Source organism: Tachypleus tridentatus, chromosome 9, assembly GCF_004210375.1.
Source record: "Tachypleus tridentatus isolate NWPU-2018 chromosome 9, ASM421037v1, whole genome shotgun sequence".
In the NCBI taxonomy this organism is placed as follows: Eukaryota; Metazoa; Arthropoda; class Merostomata; order Xiphosura; family Limulidae; genus Tachypleus; species Tachypleus tridentatus.
In genome coordinates this window covers 97,948,546-97,970,140 of record NC_134833.1, presented here as the reverse complement: position 1 = coordinate 97,970,140, position 21,595 = coordinate 97,948,546, and the positions used below count along the sequence as shown (strand labels likewise).

At 31.1% G+C, this 21,595-nt stretch overlaps 1 protein-coding gene across 17 annotated transcripts in view; it reads left to right on the top strand.

Annotated features, from left to right (window-relative positions):
• The window catches only part of LOC143225832 (ADP-sugar pyrophosphatase-like), a 65,067-nt gene extending 46,274 nt beyond the window's left edge, over positions 1 to 18,793 (top strand). For 13 of the 17 annotated variants that reach the window (XM_076455918.1, XM_076455926.1, XM_076455919.1 and 10 more), the window contains 5 exons: positions 1,726 to 1,824; positions 3,755 to 3,810; positions 4,684 to 4,738; positions 6,310 to 6,363; positions 8,359 to 11,068. In XM_076455918.1, the coding sequence (XP_076312033.1) occupies positions 1,726 to 1,824; positions 3,755 to 3,810; positions 4,684 to 4,738; positions 6,310 to 6,363; positions 8,359 to 8,510 (416 nt within the window). In that variant the 3' untranslated portion in view covers positions 8,511 to 11,068. Of the gene's footprint in view, positions 1 to 1,725; positions 1,825 to 3,754; positions 3,811 to 4,683; positions 4,739 to 6,309; positions 6,364 to 8,358; positions 11,069 to 18,448 lie in introns of those variants that run through there. The other 4 variants (XM_076455927.1, XM_076455930.1, XM_076455916.1 and 1 more) reach the window with 2 other exon arrangements.
• Positions 18,794 to 21,595: the final 2,802 nt, after the last annotated feature.

Sequence of the window (21,595 nt, the reverse complement as noted above, 5' to 3'; positions counted from 1 at the left end):
AAATTAAAGTTGGTCTCACTTCTTTAAGAAATTTTGTAACAAAGTATGTTTATCTGTGTACTTTATACTTTTAAACAATCTTTCAAACCCAGACTCCCTGGCTTATGTTTTACTGTACAAAATTGTATTTCATGTACCACACATTGTTGTCATGTAAATTCTGCATATTGAAATAAAATAATTTAAACTGATTTAAAAAGAAAATGAATATTTAACCCAAGACATTCAGTTAAGCTGCAACTTATGGCCTAACTTACGTTCGTGATAAGTATTAAACATACCATAAATTCGGAACAATGTTTAGATCAACAGCATACTCTTTTGCAAGTTAGATTTATCAAATCATTTTATATAAAACAGAAACTTGATGTACTGTATTTAGCTTGCTCATTGCAAACATATGACATAGATCAAAGAAAATATTTTTGAAGCCAGAATGAAATGGGAAAATAAACTACTGTAGCCACTTATTTTTTACATGGTTTGCTTATTATACATGAAATATAAAAGGTTTTATTTTTTAAAATGAAAAATAGCAAAAATTTTGCTTTTTTTGTGAATATTATGCACTTTTAGAACAGGCTACAAAATTCATTCACTAGCTTTGCCTACTTTTGATTCTAGAGTCATGTGATGTTTTCCAGAAAATTTAAGTTTCAATGCTCACAGTAACTGTCTAGAAATAATTAAAAAATTGAACAAGTGTTAGTTTTTTTAGTGGTATGAATGTAAAGAGGAGAGTTCAGTGTACATGCTTTTTAAAGTAGCTCTCAGAGTAATCTGTAATTCACCAATATTTGTCATTGAGGGAAGCAACTCTTAAGCATGCTAAGTGCAGTAGCAAATGCTGGACTGAAAATGTGTAGTGAGAGCACATAGTAGCCATCAACAACAGATCCTGTCTTTCTCTCCTACAAATTGTATAACATACACTAATATTGCCATTATTGCAATTAAACAATGAATTAATTCTGTGTCTGTTTAACTGAGGTAATTATCTACTTGTTTCTCTTTTTTTCTGTAAATAAATATATATTCTTGAAAGCTTGTGACATTAGTGATGAATGAGAAAAAACACTGATTAACGAAAATGAAAAATATCTTTTACCTTTTCGTACAGAGGGGGCATTGCTGTTCCCAGTATCAGTCTGAATGAAAGTCATCTGTCGGGTAGTTTCACTACTGCTTTTGGCTTTTGCTTGAACGTTGTTATTGTTAAAATGACATACCTTCCAATTTCATGTGATCTACAAAATAAATCTACATGGCATTATTCAGATTGTATCATTTAATTCACATGCTATCAAAATGAATTTACATTTGGTTTGACTTCTGATTCACTTAAGTTACACTAAGTAAAATGGAATTTGGTGAATTAGGACTAAACTGGATATAAATTCAGTTTTACAGCACTTGAGTTAAATGATGTGATGTGAGTAATGCCAAGTTGCTTTATTTTGTGTTTATATAGGATATTCCCTACTGTATGAGCTAAAGAAATTTTTTTTTACTCAAACAATTTTTGGGTGTATGAAATGTTAATTGAAATAGTTTTACTTATTTTCAGCTAATGCATAGTTGCAATATATCTTAAAAGCTAACAGGGAGAGATTAACTGATTAGAGTGGTTAATACAAGATTTGTCATAAATGTACATAAGAGTATTTCACCAAATATATTCTGAAGATCTTAATGAATAGTTGATAAAACAGTATTCTTTTGAAGGTTTGATAGATTTAGAAGAAACGGTGGAGGACACAGCTCTGAGGGAACTAAAGGAAGAAACAGGATACTCTTCAGCTGTAGTGAAGCATGTGAGCTCAGGTGGGCTTTTAGTTGAAAATAAAGAAACTGAAATTGTGATGTATTACACAACTCTTTTTCCATGTTGAAGATTCATCCAAATGATGTTTTGTTTGAAATTTTAAAACCAGGCTTCAAGACTGGAATCTTCTAACTAGACTTTAGTGTGCCATGATTTTAAGTAAATTAGCAATATCTACCATGTTGAGATTTAGCTGGTATGGTATAATATGAACTAAGTGAGGCATAATCTGCTTCTCAAAATTACCTGGACTAAGTAAGGTCTAATCTGCTATAAAAGTACCTGACCTAAGTTATTAATAGGAAAGATAGTTTAGCAGTTTTTTACTTTTTGTAACTCAGATTTTGATAATCCAAGCTATCACATGTTTAAAGGATATATGTCTAGTGGATCCTTAGTTCACATACCAAATTTCAAGGTGTCCATTAAAATTCATAGATATAATTTCTTGAATTTTTATAGAAGTTTTTTTTCTTCACGCTGAAACTATGAGAATTTATTTAAGAGCAGAACGTCCTTGATTCAGTTTTTTTTTTTCTCCTCCAAATATGGTACACTGGATCTTTATGACTTGCAGTTAGGTGACAAATTTAGTTGAAATATGACACATACAAAGTTATTCAACAAAAACTGCTCTATTTTGATGATTAATTTTTGCACGTGCCTTTGCTGTCAGTCTAAACCTTTTAGCAACAGTTCATCTAAGCTTGAAAATGGACTGTTTTGAGTTTTTTTATCATTTGAATTAAAGACAGCTGATTCCTAGCAACAGAACTACAGGGTGAGAACATGTGCAGATACATAAGTATTCGTTTGGCCAAGCTTATTAAATTAGCAGTTTCTTGCTCAAGTTTTTAAAAGAATCATATAGTTGGAAGGGTATTATTCATTACCAACTTTTCAATATAAATTTGAAATTCTCCTAATTAAAGAGCATTTAGTGTCATTTAATATTAGCTTAAGAAATTTAGTATGAATAATGATACTTCATACAACTGTACAAAGTAAATGCAGGTGATGACAAGAAACTGTTAATCTAGATTCCATGGTATTACTATAAAGGAAGCTACTAACACTGTTTCAGGGAGTAAAAACTACCACCATATATTTTAAAGAATATAGTTGGTTCTGTAAAGCAGAGGTCTGTTCCAAATAATAGGGTTGTGATACAAAAGCTCATGTTGGTTACTATTGAGTGTCACTTTCTTGCTTGCTGTCTTTTGTTGGTGTGTATTAACAAAAAATCATGATGTCTAACCAAAAACACCTTAGGTGTGACAAAAAAGGTTCAGACAAAAAAGGATTGTGTATGTAACTTATAGGAATTAAATCAAAATTGATGGACAAGCTACACTTGCATTGATAAGAGTTTTACACATTCATTTGCTAGTTAACTAGGCCTTGTATTTTGTTTCACCATCCATCCTGCCCTAAGTTGAATTTCTATTTCATTCCTTTAAGTCACACCCTCAATTTGTTTTCAGCTGTACCCTTTTTCACATTTAAAGTAATTTTGGTTAGTTACAATCTGTGAGAAAGTTACCTGAACTAAGTGAGGTATAACCTACTAGAAATATATTAGATCAAAGAAAAGTCTAATCTACTAAAAACAAATAATGGACCTAAGAAAGGTATAACCTCTTGGAAAGTTACTTGACCTTAATAAGGTATGATCTACTAGAAAGGTACCTGACACAAGTGAGGTATAATTTCATAAGGAGGTACATGAGCTAAGTTATAAGATATATTAAGCTATGATCTGCTAGAAAGCTATTCAACCTAATCTTTGTATGAATATCAGATAAATGAGTAGTACATCATTTAATGCTCCCCCTTTTTTAAATAATCATCTTTATCAAAAGGTATCAGGAACAAGTTTTAACAAATAAGTAGATGTTTCATTTTCAAAAGTGATGTCTTTGTTTCCAGTTACAGCCTTAGATCCAGGACTTTCCAGTTGCACCATGAAGATTGTAACAGTTGGTGTGAGTATTTTGATTATAGGACCTATAGGTTAAAATAGTTGTAAAATGTATGAAATATTGAAGAAAAGTCATAATTACTAATGATTATTAGTAGGTACTAGCTTCAACTTTGAAGTACAGATTTTTCTATTGGTATTTGTCATAATTGTATTTTAATATTCAGCTAGTGTCTTGATATGCTTTCACTCATGGGAGTTTGGAGAGGTTTGCTCCCAATGTGAAGTATCAAGGTTAGTTAAGATTTTATAATCCATTTCACATTGGCACTTCTACTGACATAAATCTATTTGTTTTGATGGGCAGATTTGTTGTACTGTATAATATCATTTGAAAGAAGTATCTCTAAGTAGACAGGTTTAATGGTAGTCTGAAACAGCATCAGACTACCACAAAGCTTGCAAGGAGAGCTTGAGTTAACATTGGCTGTTAAAATTACTTATTATAGGCTGCTTAATTCTCCCTTGTAATACACCCTTACATCTCCCCTACTTTAAAATCTTTGTACTCCCACAAATAAAATTCCAGAAATGCACCACTGTTTTTACCAACAAATTACCAAAATTGTTTGAATTTCAGTAAGATATTACAATAACCAGTAGTAATTTGATTATAGAATGTCTTAATCATTCATGATATTTTAATGGAGATGTTGACACGGTACAGTATGATTGTTTTTCTCATGAGCAATTGAAGTTTTGAAAGTAAGAATAATAACTTTATTGATATTATATTTTATAGTGATATTAAGAATTGGATGATGGGTGTGTTTTAATTATGGCTGTATCAGTTAAAACACACACAGTTTTTAACTTTTTAGTATAATCAACTTATTTTTTTCATTCAAAAATTCTTACCTTTTATTAAACTTCAAAGGTTGATGGAGACAGTAAAGAAAACGAGCATGCTATGCAAACCTTGACCTCTGATGGTAAGAAGTGTTATTTAATAGGCTTAAAAGTAGCTGTATGCATATGAACAAAGCTAGTAGAACTTTACCAGTACAGATAAAAAAAAAAGAGAGAGAGATAGATAAGAAGGCCTAAAAGTAGTTATGTACATCAAACCATTATTTTTCGTGCCTACTATAAAGATATATATATAAGATCTGCTTAATCAATTTGAAATAAAGTTGTATACTTACCAACATGATTAACACCACTGATAAAAGATTAATCTATCGTTTATAAAAGCCAGAGTTTGATTTCTTGAAATAGGGTGAGTCATATGTCCAAATGTTATTTACCCAGATAGAATAGTTTGATTACTGTCTGTCTAATCCATTTTAATCTTTGTAAGAACATAAGAAAAGTATAAAAACTAGTATATGTCATGTTATGCTTGATTTATTGAAATAGGAGGAGTCGTAAAAGACAAAGTGCATTTATCCAGATAAAATAGTTTGATTACTGTCTGCCCATTACTGTTTTAGTGATGGGGGTTGTAAGGGGGTCATGGGTACTGTGAAACTATGAGTGTTGATGTAATAAACCTAAAGTAAAGATGTGGTGAATGATCACCTAGACTTTAGTCAAGCATATAAAATTTATCATAAAAGTAAAAATATCAATTCAGTTTTAAACTTTAAATCATTTCTGAATTAAGCTATTTATTGTTATATTCTAAATGTTTTTAAGAAGAATAAACCTCCTTAATCAATGGAGATTAAAATAAGGAATTAACATATATTTTTTCAGTTTTGTCATTTATATATTTCATTTTATTTTTTCAGTACAAAGACTAACAGCAATATTGGGTTATACTTTTATTGCTAAGCAACATGACATAAGAGCTATTGTTGGAACATAGCATTGCCAAAAGGCACTGGCTTTTAAATGTATTAGAAGTTGTTAATCTAACTGATTTTCACCAATAATTATTCATTTAATATGCCACAAATTCATTTCATAAATGATTTTCATTGGCTCACAAATCAATTTTCCAGTGTTTGACTGCATCAGCTGCACTTTCCTGTTTCTTTGTTGGTCAAACTTGATTTTGCACAATTTATATCTTTTGTTTTTAAGTATCAAACCTGGGGCCCATATGGTGTATTTAACTTTATTTTTGCAAATGAGAAGTTGGTCTCTTGTCCTGTGGCATGAAAATTTTAGCATAGTTTCTCCTATTCCTTAAAAGTAATAATGTTAATGCTGTTTTTCACTTTAATCTCAGAAACTTTCCAATTTTATAGGAAGCAAGCAATGCTTATCAAAAATTTAAAAAGGTATTTTTCTTACCTGTATTTATTTTAGATGTAAATTGCAAGCATCCATAAAAATCATCTTACTGATTGTTGCATTAAAGATAATTTCATTCCAAAATGTTACTCTTAACAATTTGTAATATTCTGTGTTTTATGGCAAAATCTAAGGTTTAGAAGCTAACTTTGTCAAATCTATGCTTTCTATTTTAGTATTTCATATCTTGTAATTACTACACTTTTGTTTGTTAGCTTCCAATTTAAATTCGTTATTTTCAGAAATGTTTTATTTTTAACAGAGTTTATTGAAGTTCTTCATGTTCCTGTGGATCAGCTGTTGAAGAAACTTAATGGTGAGCATTGTACTGATAAGTGAAATATTATGAAAAAAAATAACTTGTTTTATATGTTTTATCCTGGTCAGTCATTAGTAATTGATAATCTATAAGCACAAAAAATATATAAATGTTAGGTTGTCCAGAAATAAATGTCAGAAATTTCATGAAAGCATTTAGCAGCTGAATATTGAGTAACTTGTTATTGGTTGGTTGGTTGAATCCAACGTTTGTCACTTACAAGGTGTCATAATTATCTGCTGTTTCAACTCTACTTGGAGTAAGTTTCACAACCTCCAAGGCAGCATGGACAAGAAGGACTTTCATCTGATTTTCCTCTATGACTTCAAACTTAGATGAAAAGTTACTGAAACTACACCGAATGTCAATCAGGTATTCGGCCATGGATCTGCTAATGAATGCACAGTTCATCATTGGTTCCAAAGGTTTTGACATGGAGATGAAAGTCTTGAAGACCACAAAGGTCATGGAAGGAAATGGCCCTTAGATGAAAACACATTAAGGGAAGCAGTTGACACAGACCCTTGCAGAGCAGTACATGAGCTTGCAGAAAAGCTAGGCACAAGCAAATCAAGCATTACCACCCACCTGAGTACGATTGGGAAGACAAAAAAGTTGAATAAGTTGTTTCTGCATGAGGTGACTGAAGATCAACAAAATCGATGTTATGAAACCTGTGAAGGATGATGCACCAGAAATTGAACAAATTGGGAATTGAGGTTCTGCCTCATCCATCTTATTCCCCAGACCCTGCATTCCCCTGCAGATTTTCATTTTTTCAAGTGCTTTGACAACTTTTTGAGCAATAAACACTTTCAACCCCAGGCAGCTGCAGAAGAAGCTTTCAGGGAGTTGATTGACCATAGAAGGTCTGATTTCTATATTGGGGCATAAACAGCATTGTTACATGGTGGCAAAAGTGCGTTTAAGCAAATGGTGCTTACTTTGATCAAAGCATGTTTTACAACACTGGTTTATACTTTTCCAATCTTCGGAGTTCAAAAACATTTATTTTTGGACAACCTAATAGTTCTTTGTGACAAGTTTTTTTAAAGTCCTCTTTTAGCATTTATGTTTTATTTGTGACAAAGCATAGCAGAATGTAGTTTAAGAATAGAAAAATAATGGAACTTTAGTTTGATAAATGAATAAACTGATGAATAAAATGGGTTGTAACACTATCAGTAGGTGGCAGCACAGTGTCAACTTTGTATGGACCAGCTGCAAAGGTATCACAGCTTAAAATTTGCTAATACTTTTTTCTATCTATTGATGAAAGCTAATACAGTACAAAAGAGTGAAAATTTGCCCAATATATTTATATGTATGTATTTAGCTTAACATTATATGGGGGGGAAAAATAGAGACAAAGCACTTTCAAAGCTATGATGAATATACATAGGTATGTAAACTAGGGAGATCAAGGTAAAAGAAATATAGCAGGAAAACAAAATTAAAAGTAATAACATCATATTACAAGTTGTAGTGTGAGGGATTGTCAGTTCTATCTTGACTTTTGAGGTACTGTGTAAGTATGAACTACAAAGATACACACACACTCTCATAATTAATTTCACGTGTTACTAATACAAATATAAAGATATGATTACTATATCCTTTTCCTTTCTTGAAAGTTTTGTGTTTTTCTTATTTCACATGTGTAGGCATCATGAAGTCCATAGTGTTGTTGTACTTTAGTAAATACATTTTAAAAGTTGCGTGATTATGCAGTTAGGTGTTGATATTTCATAGTTTGAAAAAAAGAATTAAGTTAATACAAAAGATATCAATATTATTTTTAGTGCACTACAATATGTATCGTGTTAAATAGATCATTAAAAGAAGTGGATCAATAGCATTATATTATTACAAGTGTTGGTCTTACTGTGGCATTTGTTTTTACTAATTTTCTTACTTTTACATGACTGTTTTATATATATATTATGTACACTGTGCAATTTGTATATTTATAGAATTATTTTTATTTCTAAGAGTGTAGTGAACAAGGAATGATCATTGATTCTCGGGTCTATTCTTTTGCAATTGGATTAGCAATGGGTAAAAAGATGGCTCATGCAGGTGATATACCCCATCTGCAAGGCCAAGAAACATTTACTCTCAAGGAAGCTGTTCTTGATGGTTGAGTTAGTCCTTTGTTACTCTGTTCTAAAGAGTACTTTTATGTTGGGGTGGGAAAGTAATAGTAGAAGCAGACAGTAAACATTCTCAAGTATTTTGTTAATGTTTATTTTTCAAGCAAGAATCACATAAACAAGCATGATGACTGTATGGATCTTATCAGAAGTTCACATGACCTAAAAGTGGGAAAAAAAATTCTGGAAAAGAGGTGTAAATGCCGAATAATTAAATTTTTGTATCCAGCATATGTTGAAATCTTTAATTAAGGCCAATGTTATAGATGGCATTTGTAATATTAATGTTTGTTTTTATGTAATAATCAGTACAGATTATTGTGAGGAAAGATGTTCATATAAACAGTTAAGTGAAAATGCATAACACACAGCTTCTGTATATTATTTTTTATATTTATCAGTTAGAGCAAATTTTGTTAGCTTTGTAAGCTGTTACAGAGTAGTTTTCTTGAATATTTCTTTGACTCAAGGTTAATTATGTGATTAATAACATTTGCTTATTAGTTAAATTGATGCAACAGCTTTTCTTTTTCATATTAATCTAGCCAAAGATTCAAATTTATTTTGTACAAATATAGTCTTGAAACAAGAGACTTAGAAAGCGCCCTTCGGAGTAGTCGAAAGAAGTGTTTTGGTATAAACTACTGCTTAAATTTGATAATGAGAAACACTTGAAATCAACTTTATACATAAAACTTAAATACTTTTTATACAGTTTTATATTCACTAAATGTGTTTGATTTCAAGTTAGTAAACACATTTAGTAAATACAAAATTGTGTGAAAAGTTTAGAAATACTCATACAGAGGTTGATTAATCTAGTCTTTTTTAGTAATTATTCATGGTTATTCATATTTTTTGTTTCATTTAAAAAACTGAATTATTTCAATATGAAATAAAATGCAGTTAATAGGTGTAGGATGGACACTTCTAAAACTGAATTCAAGAATGACACACAGTAATCAAGAACTATTACTTTGTGTGCATCTCAAGTTCAGTAAGGAAACTTTATGATGTTTTCATTTTCCCAAACCTAAGTTGAATAATAAACTATTATTGAAAGTTGAATTCTGAGAGAAGTTATATTGTCTGAAAAGCAGATGTGTCTATGATGATATCTTGTTTTTGTAGTTATTCTTCCACCCAACATACAGGTTTACTAAGAACTTGTTTCAAACTGATCTTGTGTTAATAAACTTGTGTGATGTTTGCTATTTGAATATAATAATTTATATATATATAATTACATCTACTTTTTTTAATTCTTACAACTTACATTTTTTGGATTGTAAAATTTTAAAATTTCACAGATGTTGGTTGACTAGAAGCTTGATATTTCATTATTGTATAGCATTATTGTTATGTACTTAGAGAAAATGCAGGTTTCTGATAAATATTATCTATAGATGTATAAGGATAGTCCTGAAGAACCAGGTGTTTCTTATGTTGTAGTTGGAAAAATCAATTGTAAGGAAAGGCCTTTAATTATCAAATAACATTTGAAAAATTAAAAAAATTAAATCATAAGTGTAAAAAGAATTGGTTTTGCACAATTGTTTTTTTTGAGTATCAAAAACAACAAAACATAATCAACCTATGTATGAGAAAAATATGCTTTAAAACTGTACATTCATTTTTGTGCTATTCAACAGTTTTTGGTGGAAAGGAAATAATTCAGTCTTTTCTTTTGACTCAGTTTTGTTAGCTTGTTGAATTTCACCCAATTTCAGTAATTCGAAGCTGTGCCTAAGCAGAGACGTTCATAAAATTGACTTAGTGATATGTTTATTTCATGTGATGAAGAAAGGATATTAAATCACTTCAATGTATAGTTTATCAGATTATACAAAACAGTAATAGTATTTTATTTTTACATTCCATACATATATCATTAAAAAATTGGCAATTCCATTCCTCCTTTCATGTGATAATATTTTTTACTAAATGTAACACCTCCACTATTTTTCTTGCAGTTACAAAAACTGTAAAAGTGTATTTGTTTGACCTAAGATGTCCAATCTTAGAATATTCCCAATCCTGGTATCCAAACAACTTGTCTTACTTGACTTCAGACACTAGATGCCAACAAAGTGAGGATGACATGTAAGGCAAAATTTATCAGAATAGAATTCCGTGGAGACAGTTTCCTGTATTTCAATTTCTAAGCTATCAGTATATTTTTAAGGAATATGACTCGAGTAAAAATATACATAATGCTGATTATGGCTCCAAGATTCCGTTTATGGTTAACAGTTAATCAACTGTTTTTACCATGATATATTTTTTCCATTGTGTGTCTAACGCTTGAGTAATTCATTGTTTCCAGGTAATTATAAAAATTAAAACAAGTATGTTGTTTGATGGGAAGAGTTCACGTTGAAATATATGAATTTCAGTTTTAACTTTTTATGTTTAGTTACTTTCCTATTGTGAGTAAACCCATTTTTATAATAGATTTGTTGTGTTTTAAATACTTTTTTAACATTAACATATTATTGAGATGAATGAGAATTTATTAAAGGCTACTTTTCCAGTAGCGTAAACTGCCATTGGTTGCTTGAGTTCTTTGCTCAGGATACAACACAAAAATAAAAGTAGTAATAAAACACAAGCGTCAAAATTGTGAATATGTAATGAGATAAAGTAGAATTAATTTGTTAAATTAAGAAACGTATATAGTATCGTGTAACACAATACAACACGATAAAATAGTTTAAAATTAGTTTTCACTTAATTCGGCAATTATAATAATTCTTTGCATATTTATATTTTACCACTTTATAGAGGTATTTGCTTGTATACTGGTGATAGATGGAATAAAAAAGAAAATAATTAAAAAATCGACAAAAATTTGAAATTAAAGATAAATAGGTTAAATATGGATAACGTGCACATTTTATACACATTGGCCGTTTGAGGTATAATATAGGGGAATAATAGGTATATTATACACACAGGGAATACTATGTGAATAACAGGAATACTATTTTAAACATGATGCGTACAAGGTGATAACCAGATATATTTTTTTTAAGGGAGGTGACAAAAATTTTCCAGTTAAAAATAACAGGACAAGTGTTACCACTCTCACCACATAGGAGGCCAGGTGGTTAAGATATTCAACTCGTAATCTGAGGGTCGCGGGTTCGAATCCTCGTCACACCAAACATGCTCGCCCTGTCAACCGAGGGAGCGTTATGATGTGACAGTCAATCCCACTATTCGTTGGTATGAGAGTAGCCCAAGGGTTGGCGGGGGGGTGATGACTAGTTGCCTTCCCTCTAGTCTTACACTGCTAAATTAGGGACGGGTAGCACAGATAGCCCTAGTTTAGCTTTGCGCGAAATTCAAAACCAAATCACCACATAGTAAACATTAACTTTACATTTCATAGCTAACTGAAATAAATTTTGTGAAACGAAGCTTGACCAACAAAGAAGTGGAAAAGTGCAGTTGAGCTAGTCAAACGTACGTAAGTTCCTTTGTGAATTAGTCGAAATTAAGGCAATTCTTGACATTCTTTCGTGGCGTATTCATAGAATAGTTTGGTAACAATCGGCTGGATTACAAGCCAGCGCATTTTGATAACATTACGTTCATAGAATGGCTTTTATGTAATGTTATTTACCAAAAAAGTATAACCTAATATAGACAATAAAACTGGAAGAATATTTGTTAATTTTTTAATTTGGTGTACATTGATTAAAGTAATTTTTTTTTCTGTTAAAAACATTGGTGAAGGAACAGAAAATGAAGTAGTTCAGAAATTATTTAATTTTAAAATTCGATAATTTTTCTTTCAGAATGAATTTTGTGCACTTGGCTCTAGGCTAGGTGATCACACACTGCGTCTTTATTTTAGACTTATTATATCAACACTTACTGTACTTACAAGGTTTCACCAACTCACTAAACTCGTAATGAGTAGACAAGTAATCGAACTGTTCTGTCTGTATAAATGCATTTTAGCTTTTATTACTGCTACTATTTTGAGAGTCTCCTGCTGGCATAGCGGTAAGCCTACCTTAGACCTTGCAACAGACTTTATAAAGGTTATTCAAGCCTAAATAATCTATTCCAGAGCATGAAGAACTATGTTTATTGATGCACAACGTATCTTTTTGTAAAAATATAATTTAGGAAGAATAACTGACGGGCATAAGATGTATTCGGGTTTTTGCTAGTTGAAAGAAATCAGTTAATTAAATCACAATATTTATATACCAACTTTAACATCAGGGCTGAGAAGATCAAGGAATATGAATTTGTTAATGTATAATGAAGATGATAATAATATTGCCATAGACAAGGAGAATGATGCTGAAGTTTATTATGAGTAACACTTTTTATGACCGAGAATCCATAGTATGAATTACACAAGAAGAGGAAGCAGGGATATATCATCTATATTACACAAAATGAACCTTCCTTAAATTAACACTGTCATAAGTTAGATGTATTGTGTTTACCAAACCTTTTTCGATATGGTTATGGTAGGTAGCACCATCAAGGGTAGAGAAGTTTGGTGTTTTAGACTGTTAAAACTATAATGCAGTCCTGCACTGACCAACAGAGGCTAAATCAGTTTCTGTTCTGCCATCTTCATTGTGCCACCATACATTAGCTAAAAAGTGGAATATTTAACAAATTAAAAGTTATTTGCCTACATGAGAAGTTGATAGCTAAATGCTACTTAGAAATGTTAGGAAATCAAGAGCTTAAAGGAGTTTAACCAATATATTTTCTCGCTAATTAAAACAGTACTGGATACGAATGTAAAATGACCTAAATGAAATGGTTCTGTGGTGTGGATGTAGGATGATCTGAGCGAATATATACTAAGAGTAACCCTTGTTAAATGGCTCATTTATCCATAATAACATTGCAGCAGAACGAATAGCCTCTTGTAGATATATTAATAACAACTTTAAATAAATCTTATAATTTTTTACAAGTGATACTCCTATTGGAACAATAACCCACTATGTTTGAAAACGAGAATACCAAGAACGTGGATTACAAAATTTTCACATACACTGCTGGCCAAAATTTTAAGGCCAATAAACATAAAGAAAAAAGAAAATATGCATTTTGCGTTGTTAGATTCAACCACGGCCCGGCATGGCCAAGCGTGTTAAGGCGTGCGACTCGTAATCTGAGGGTCGCGGGTTTGCATTCCCGTCGCGCCAAACATGCTCGCCCTTTCAGTCGTGGGGGCGTTATAATGTGACGGTCAATCCCACTATTCGTTGGTAAAAGAGTTGGCGGTGGGTGGTGATGACTAGCTGCCTTCCCTCTAGTCTTACACTGCTAAATGAGGGACGGCTAAGTATATTGTTTTTAGGAAATATTTTACAGTTACCACCCGTCTATGAAGGTCCGGTGTATATTCCTACTCCTCACTCATCAGAGGCTACTAAAAAGCACTGTAAATTTGTAAATAATATGTTTTCTATGATGGTTTGTTGATAAATATGCCACAGAAAGAAGAGAAAAGCTTTGCTTGTGTGCTATCCAGAATTCATGGTGGTGTTATTACTGCTAATATTAGGATGCTAGAAGAGCGTAAATTGTATATCAATAATGACCGCATATGTGGGAGAATGAAAAAAATGTGGTAAAAATACTTGTTGACCTTTCAACCAATGTGGTGTGTTTGTTATCCACCAGACATGTGTGATGAGCTAATTAAAGGAATGCTTAAAATTTTAATGAAAAGGAAATTCGTTTATTCGCTATAGATATGATGGATTATTCCGGGTATCTTCGTTTAAGTTTCCAAACTCTTACAGATGGGTTGGAAAAAGATATAGTAATAAACATCGCTTGCAAGGTTAGGGTTAGGAGATTCATTGATGTGACTCTTGGACTTGTAAATGGAGCAATAGGTACCGTTCTATTAAGTATAGAATAAGTCATGTATTATCGTTGATAGTATAAATATAAAGTTTAATGACTATCATGAATAGGAAAAAGTAAATTATAAGTATTGGATAAAGCTTTTGTTATCCAATACCGATTTCCAATTGTGAGCACATATGTTAACAGTAAACACAAGTCGCAGAGCTAACTCTGCGCAATATTGTTTCAAACATTGGCAACACAATCTTTACTTGCGTCAGTAGCTATGTATCAATGTCTAGAGTCACTATTCTGTAGGTGTAGGTGTTTTCTTACAGCAAATCCACATAGGGCTGTCTTCTGAGTCCACCGAGGGAAATCAAACCTCTGATTTTAGCGTTGTAAATCCGTAGACTTACCGCTGTACCAGCGGGAGACTCACTAGTTTGTCTGGTCTGCACTCGATAAACATAGATCCTCACTCTATGAAAACATTATACTTTGCTGTGATGAAATATGTTACTTTCTGACGCAAATTTCGACCCATACTCCACTCATTCCTTTCCTACAAAAAGAGGTCCAAAGGTGTTCTTGACAGGCAGTCATGTGAAACAAAATCAGTAGTGATAATCCAGCAATAGTCTGGTAAATTATGCAGCAGAATTATTAAGTTTTTACCCAAATAAAATGTAATGTATTGTCAAGCTATGCTAATAGCATACTACAATGCATTCTATATAACAAAGTTGTACGTAACAAACTTATTAGACTCAAATGAATCTACTAAACGGTTGAGCAAAAACAATAAAAGTTTTGATCACACAGCTTTAGATGTCATTTTTATAAGAAATGTAAAAGAGGAGATATTTAATTGAAATCAATTTACTCCACGTGGCACAACGAAATATTGCATGCATTTTGCATCGGCCTTAACTATATAAATATGTAAACCGAACAATAACAAATATATATTCAAACATATTTCCCTCTGTGTGCTTTTTATCTGTTCTTGTTCCTCGCTTCAAAATATTTCTTTCGATCAGGAAGTCCCATTTTTTTTATGTAGTTCCCTTAGAAACAGTTTTGTTCTTAGTAAGTTTGTTTTTCTCATATTAACCATTCATATATACGAAGACTGACGGATCGATAATAATATTGATATAAAATTTTAGGAATTGCAAGAAATGAATGATTTTTTGTAATGCGCTTTTATTCTCGTCTTGGCCTGAAAGGTAAGTTTAATTTTAATTCGGTTTTCATAACTAATCACATTGTATTGTGTAGTTTTAGTGATGATGAATTTTATATTTTTCATTGCATTTATCTCTCACCCTTGGTAACTGGTATGGTTTTATGGACACACTTGGGTTACTACTAGACAATATAAATTCTGATGATTCGGTGTTTTTTCAGGTGATTTAATGTGATTTTTAAAAATTTACCCATACTATTAGAAATCGAATTAGTGTTTTTGAATTAAATAATTTGACGTCTGTTATTAATGCTAAGCCCTGCATTTATCAACCTGCAAAATGTCAAAAGTCACCAAGTGTTGTAACATTTCCTGTCCTTCCTACCTTGTTTCCTTTCTTTTTCTTCTCTCTTTCCTACTTCCTAATTTTTTATTTAATTTTTTATACTTTTCTTATAATTTTTTGTGTATTAAGTCTCGAAAGTGACTGGACCCTAGGTCAACCTTCTCGTAGATTTTCTTACAGCTATCTCTCAACTTTTCCTAGCTTTTGTTGATATCTTTGCTGTATTCTTTCTTCCATCTAGTTAAGGTAGCAGCATTTTCTTTAACTGACTTAATGACAAAACATTTTTCGCATATTCAGTATTAAAAGTATACTCCTAAAGTTTCTAGAGCCATTCTGCTATTTAGTCTTCAGGATTACTAAAACTCACCATCTGCCTCAACACTACATAATCTGTCTGGAGCATAAAGTTTTGCTTATATAGATAATAAAGGAAGTGGCGCAAGGCTCATCTACATAGTAGCTCAATTGGTGTTAAATAATATCTCCTTTCTGCGGCATTCATTGTGTTTCTATATCAGGCAGTCACATGTGTTTCAGACAAAACTGGTCCCTCTTCAAAATAACTGTCACCTGTATCTAAAATGAGTGGATATTTTAGAGTTGAATGTGCTAATAAAGGAGTAGTAGTCAGTTTCGTCTTCAATTTCTTAGATGCTTGTTCACAGTCAACCGTCCCAAATTTATTTGGTTTCTCATGTCATTTGTGTAGGGACGGAATATGCCAGAGAAAGATTTTATAAAACAACAATAGTCAGATAACAGCCCAAGAAATGCTCTTACCTCACCGACTGGTTCTTTAGTATTGGCCAATTTTAGCAAGAATATCTTACACTTCTATGATTAGGCTTAAGGTTCTCTTCCTTTAATCAGTCCAGAACCATACACCGGTATCAACATCTTTCCAGCCATTAATTCAATTATTTATTGTATTAATATCCACACATTACTTTCAACCCAGCCATTCATTTACTCACTTTATCAGTTATAACATACTAATCTATAACCAGCTTTGCATTCATTTTCTATCAGAAATCACTTCTTAATCATTTCGTAATCATTCACTCTTCTATTAAAAATCACTTATTAATCACTCGTAATCATTCACTCTTCTATTAAAATCACTTATTAATCACTTCGTAATCATTCAATCTTCTATTAAAAACTCCATATGTAGTAGTTTATTACAAGTTTTAGCTTTTACAGTAAGAAAGACATTTCTTGTTAAAATTTTAATGTTTTTTTTTTCATCTGCTAAGAAGATTTTTAACTAATCTTCGATTTTTAATATCTGTACATATTCTAAAAACCAAATCTTTCTTACTGTGAAGGATTAACTCGTAATCAAATAATTAATAATATTCTTTAAATGTACTCAGAGCAGAATTATTTAAGTGTTATGCTGTTCAAGTGACATAATACATATATTCAAGTCAGAAATATTTGGCATTTTAACATATTAGTTAACCTCTAATAAGCTATTGCATCTTTAACAAATGGCTATATTGCACAGGTCTAGCAAATTATTTTCTTACATCAATTCTACGAAGTTTCAACTTTTTAATGAACTAGTGTTGTTTTACGTGTTCCTGCTAGCAGGAAAGCTGTTCCGGAAGACGACTAGTCAAACTAAATGTAAGCGCTGACACACATTGCCCCAGCAAGGGTTCATTTAATGGAAGTGCTCATAGTGCTGAGTTTACTTTAGTAGAGAACCATATCCATTATTGACGTTCATTTTTAAAATTGAGGCCGTATACAGATTTTTTGGGTTAAAGGTTAAATAACTTATATAAAACATCTTAACTTCTCATGATTGTATAATTAACAAGTATTTGATATCATTATGTTATTAAAAATATTGAAGAACCATACTCTTGTAATGTGGGTAATGTTAAATTAGATTGAAAAGGTCTAAAGTAAAATTTTTATACTAGTCATACATATATTTAATCCTTTTAAAAAAATGGAATGGTTTATTTTTGGTTTTAAGTATGATGGCGGCAATTGAAGTGGGCCGTAAATTAGCGCAGAAAGCCTAGTTGCTTTGCGCCATAAAACACCAAATCAACTAGTTTGGGTTAAAAAAAAAAAGACTATTTATTTATTTTTGAACTTTGCATAAAGCTACACGAGAACTATCTACGCTAGCTGTCTCTAATTTAGCCACCCACTGCCAACGCTTAGGCTACAACGAATAGTGAGATTACTGTCACCATAGAATACTCCGACAGTTAAAAAGGGCGAGCATTTTTGGTGTGACGGGGATTCAAACCCGCGACCCTCAGATTTAGGTTGTTGCCATTGAAAAACGATGGACTTACAATTTAATAATCTTTCAAATTAATTGAACAAAAAGAAACCCTCTAAAGAAAAATTCACTGAAACTTATAGTAATTTTACCACTCACCTCTTTCAGTGTTTATATATTACTCATTTCTTAGAATAGGATTTATCATTTATTTGTAGAATAATTTTACTGAATGTTTAAAATATCTCGCTAACTATTATAATGTATACTGTATAATGCAACTTTTTATTTATTATTAGAATCGCTTCACTCAACTTTGGATTTTGTTACCTACTGCCAGAATATCTACTCAATGTTGTAAGCTGCTGTCTGTTATTAAAATAACTTCACTCATCATCGGATCTTTTTTTAGCAACTGTTTGAATTTCTACTGATTGCTGGATCAAATTGTTCCTTGTTGAAATTCTTTAATGTTTTTGTTTTTTCAGCTATTAATAAGATTTTCACCTAACCTTTGAATTAGTTTTATGTTATTCATATTATTAATATTTGAGCTTGTTGTATAATATTTATACGTGTTACAGCTAAAGTCTGTTATTTAAAATCTGGATATTTTTGTAATTTAATAAAATATTTTACTTAAACTATGTACTATTTCATTGTATTGGAATCCTTGAAAAGTAAAGTACTAGTAACTTTCTGAATGTTAGGAAAAATCATAAATGAATGCTTAAAGGTCAAGGTTGATCACAACTGCTTGTTTTATTGTAAAACTACACAACTAGATATCTGCGCTCTGTTCACCGTGCGGAATTTAAACCCTGATTTTGGGATTTAAATCTGCAAACTTTCCGCTGATCCACTGGGGGAAGTCGCAAATGTATTTAAAATGTCAAAAGAAGATCTTGGGAAAATAATTAGTAGGAGTGTTAGTGTTAATTTGTTTCAATGTAAAACCACACAATAGGTTATTTGTAGTGAATCCACTGTGGAGAATCGAGCCGAGAATTTTAGCGAATTCAGTAAATTCTGCTACCTATTGGGGAATACGGGATGGTGTAAGAAATATTACATATTTCATACCAAAAATCTTTATTTAAAATATTTCATGTAATTCAACTGTCTGTAATTTACAATTTCTTTGAATAAGGGAAATTCTGCAATTTTACAAAATTTATTTCAGATTTAAAATGTCGTTAGGAAACTGGTTTAAAATAAACTGAATTAAGGTTTAAAATGAGTGAACAAGAAGTCACAACTGTTAGTTTCCCTTCTCGGTATATGAAGTAAACGTAAAGAAGCTAACTTTCTCGAATTCCTAGAAACCTATTCCAAATTTAGCAAAGTGGTTTATTAAAAAACAAGAAAGCGAATACGTTTCGTGGGAGTTTCAGTTCCGGAGAAAATATGAATAAACTTAACGAGGAACAGCATATGACTGGTGCGTATTGTTCACTGGAAAGTTTATCTTAGATCGCTTTCTCAGAATTTTTACGCTTTTCCCTATTTCGTAATTTTTAATATTTATTGCCTGAAATAATTGTGCTTGAAAACCATTCATGAGAAATTTTAGTCCAGTGTATCTTTTTAATATGGAAAGAGATACTGTGATTATATATATATTTTTTGCATTACGTTTATTTCTTTGAGAAATTCAACATGTTTAATATGGAGATATAATGTATTAACTTGAATTATATAGACTGAACTTTAATAACTTTAATATGCAGGGAAGATTAAACTTTTGTTACCTTATTATTGTAACCTTAATATACATAAGAAGGTGGGTCACAGTGAAAATTAAAGTTTATTTTTTTATAACCTACAAATTAGACGATGATCCCTCTGTTTATTATATTTATGTTTATGATTACAGGAGACAACGTTACTAGTTTTATTCTTTGTCAAATATCAGAGTCTTAGTTAATATTATAGCTGTTGTTAAGACAGCAAAGATAATCTTAGTGAAGGTCGCAGTAAAAATGATTGATTTGAAATCAAATTCGAAGTAAAGATCATCAAAAGCACATCTTTAGTGCCTGGCTGTTATGTGCTTTTAATGAGTTAAGGAAACACACTTGTTGTCCACAAATACGTGTCAGTTTATGATGCTGTGTGAATAAGCATGACTAACAGGTACAAAGAAAAGGTGTTTTTACTTCAGTTTTTAAAGATGTATAGTTTGAAATATGAATCAAGTAAAAAAATACGTGTAAAAACTATACGTTTGGCGAACCCTATTGTGAGTGATATGGCATTCAGAGAAGTTTTGACAGAGCTTGAACTTGGATATAGTTAAAAAAAAAAGCTAGTTTTTGGTCAGAAGTCTGTTTACTTGCCTTGTATAGTTGACACTTATGCTACTTGCTGTTGTAAACAAAGAGAACCCATTTTAATAAGACTGAAGTTAAAAAGATACCTTCAACGACTAGCATTTGTAATGAGGTGTAAACGAAATAAGATAACGCCAAAATTTATAAAATCTGATTGCAATTGGGCAGCTCTATCTACAGAAATGAATAGAGACTGGACGGAGTGGAAAAGGAAGGCATGGATAACTACACCGTAAAATATTGCTAACTGTAAAATTACGTTGTACAAAATGTTTAAAACTTTATTTGCAAATGAAAAAGAAGTGAATGAATAATATTACAAACTAGATTCATTTTCAGAGAAGTACAATAGGTTTAGATAACTCTAAAGTCATAAATAAACATGATTTAATGCTAAATGCTAAACAAATTGATGTTTTAAACAGAGATTTAAATTATTCATTTAACTCAATAAAATGTTTTAAAAAAAGATATCGTAACTGAAACTGAAATTAACTTGTAAACGTTAAATGTTGGAAAAGCGCATATTATTAGAAATGAGTGTTGTATTTTATTAAATAATTTCAATATTAAAAATAATAACAAAAAGGACTTTGAAAATTTTCATTGTTTAAAGTAACAAGATGCTGTAATTCACAAGGTCAATGAAAGGGCATAAACTGTAATCCTTAAAAAAATGATCATGATTCTAAAGTTGAAGAAATGTCTGAAGAAGGTCCGAATGAAAATATTAAAGTTAATCCTATAAATAAATTTCGTACAATAGTTAGAGAAAAAATTAAGAGTTGTATACCTCTATCACTTTATGAAAAGGCAGTTTTAACTCCAAGCAACTATATTTTACCTATATTATATGCTTTACCTAAAGTTCATAAAATTGTCAACAGTTTGAAAGTAATTGTATCCAAAATTAAGAGTTCAACTTATAATGTAGCAAAATTTATATCAAAAAATTTCTCCCAGTTAAGAATTCTTTTGAATTTGTGGAAAAAATTGTACATATAATTTTAGATCAAAAATATATTTTGGTCTTGTCTGTTGTGTCAATGTTCACTAAAGTACTTGTGAAAAAAAAACTATTGCATGTTTTGAGAAAACTTAAAAAAGAAACAA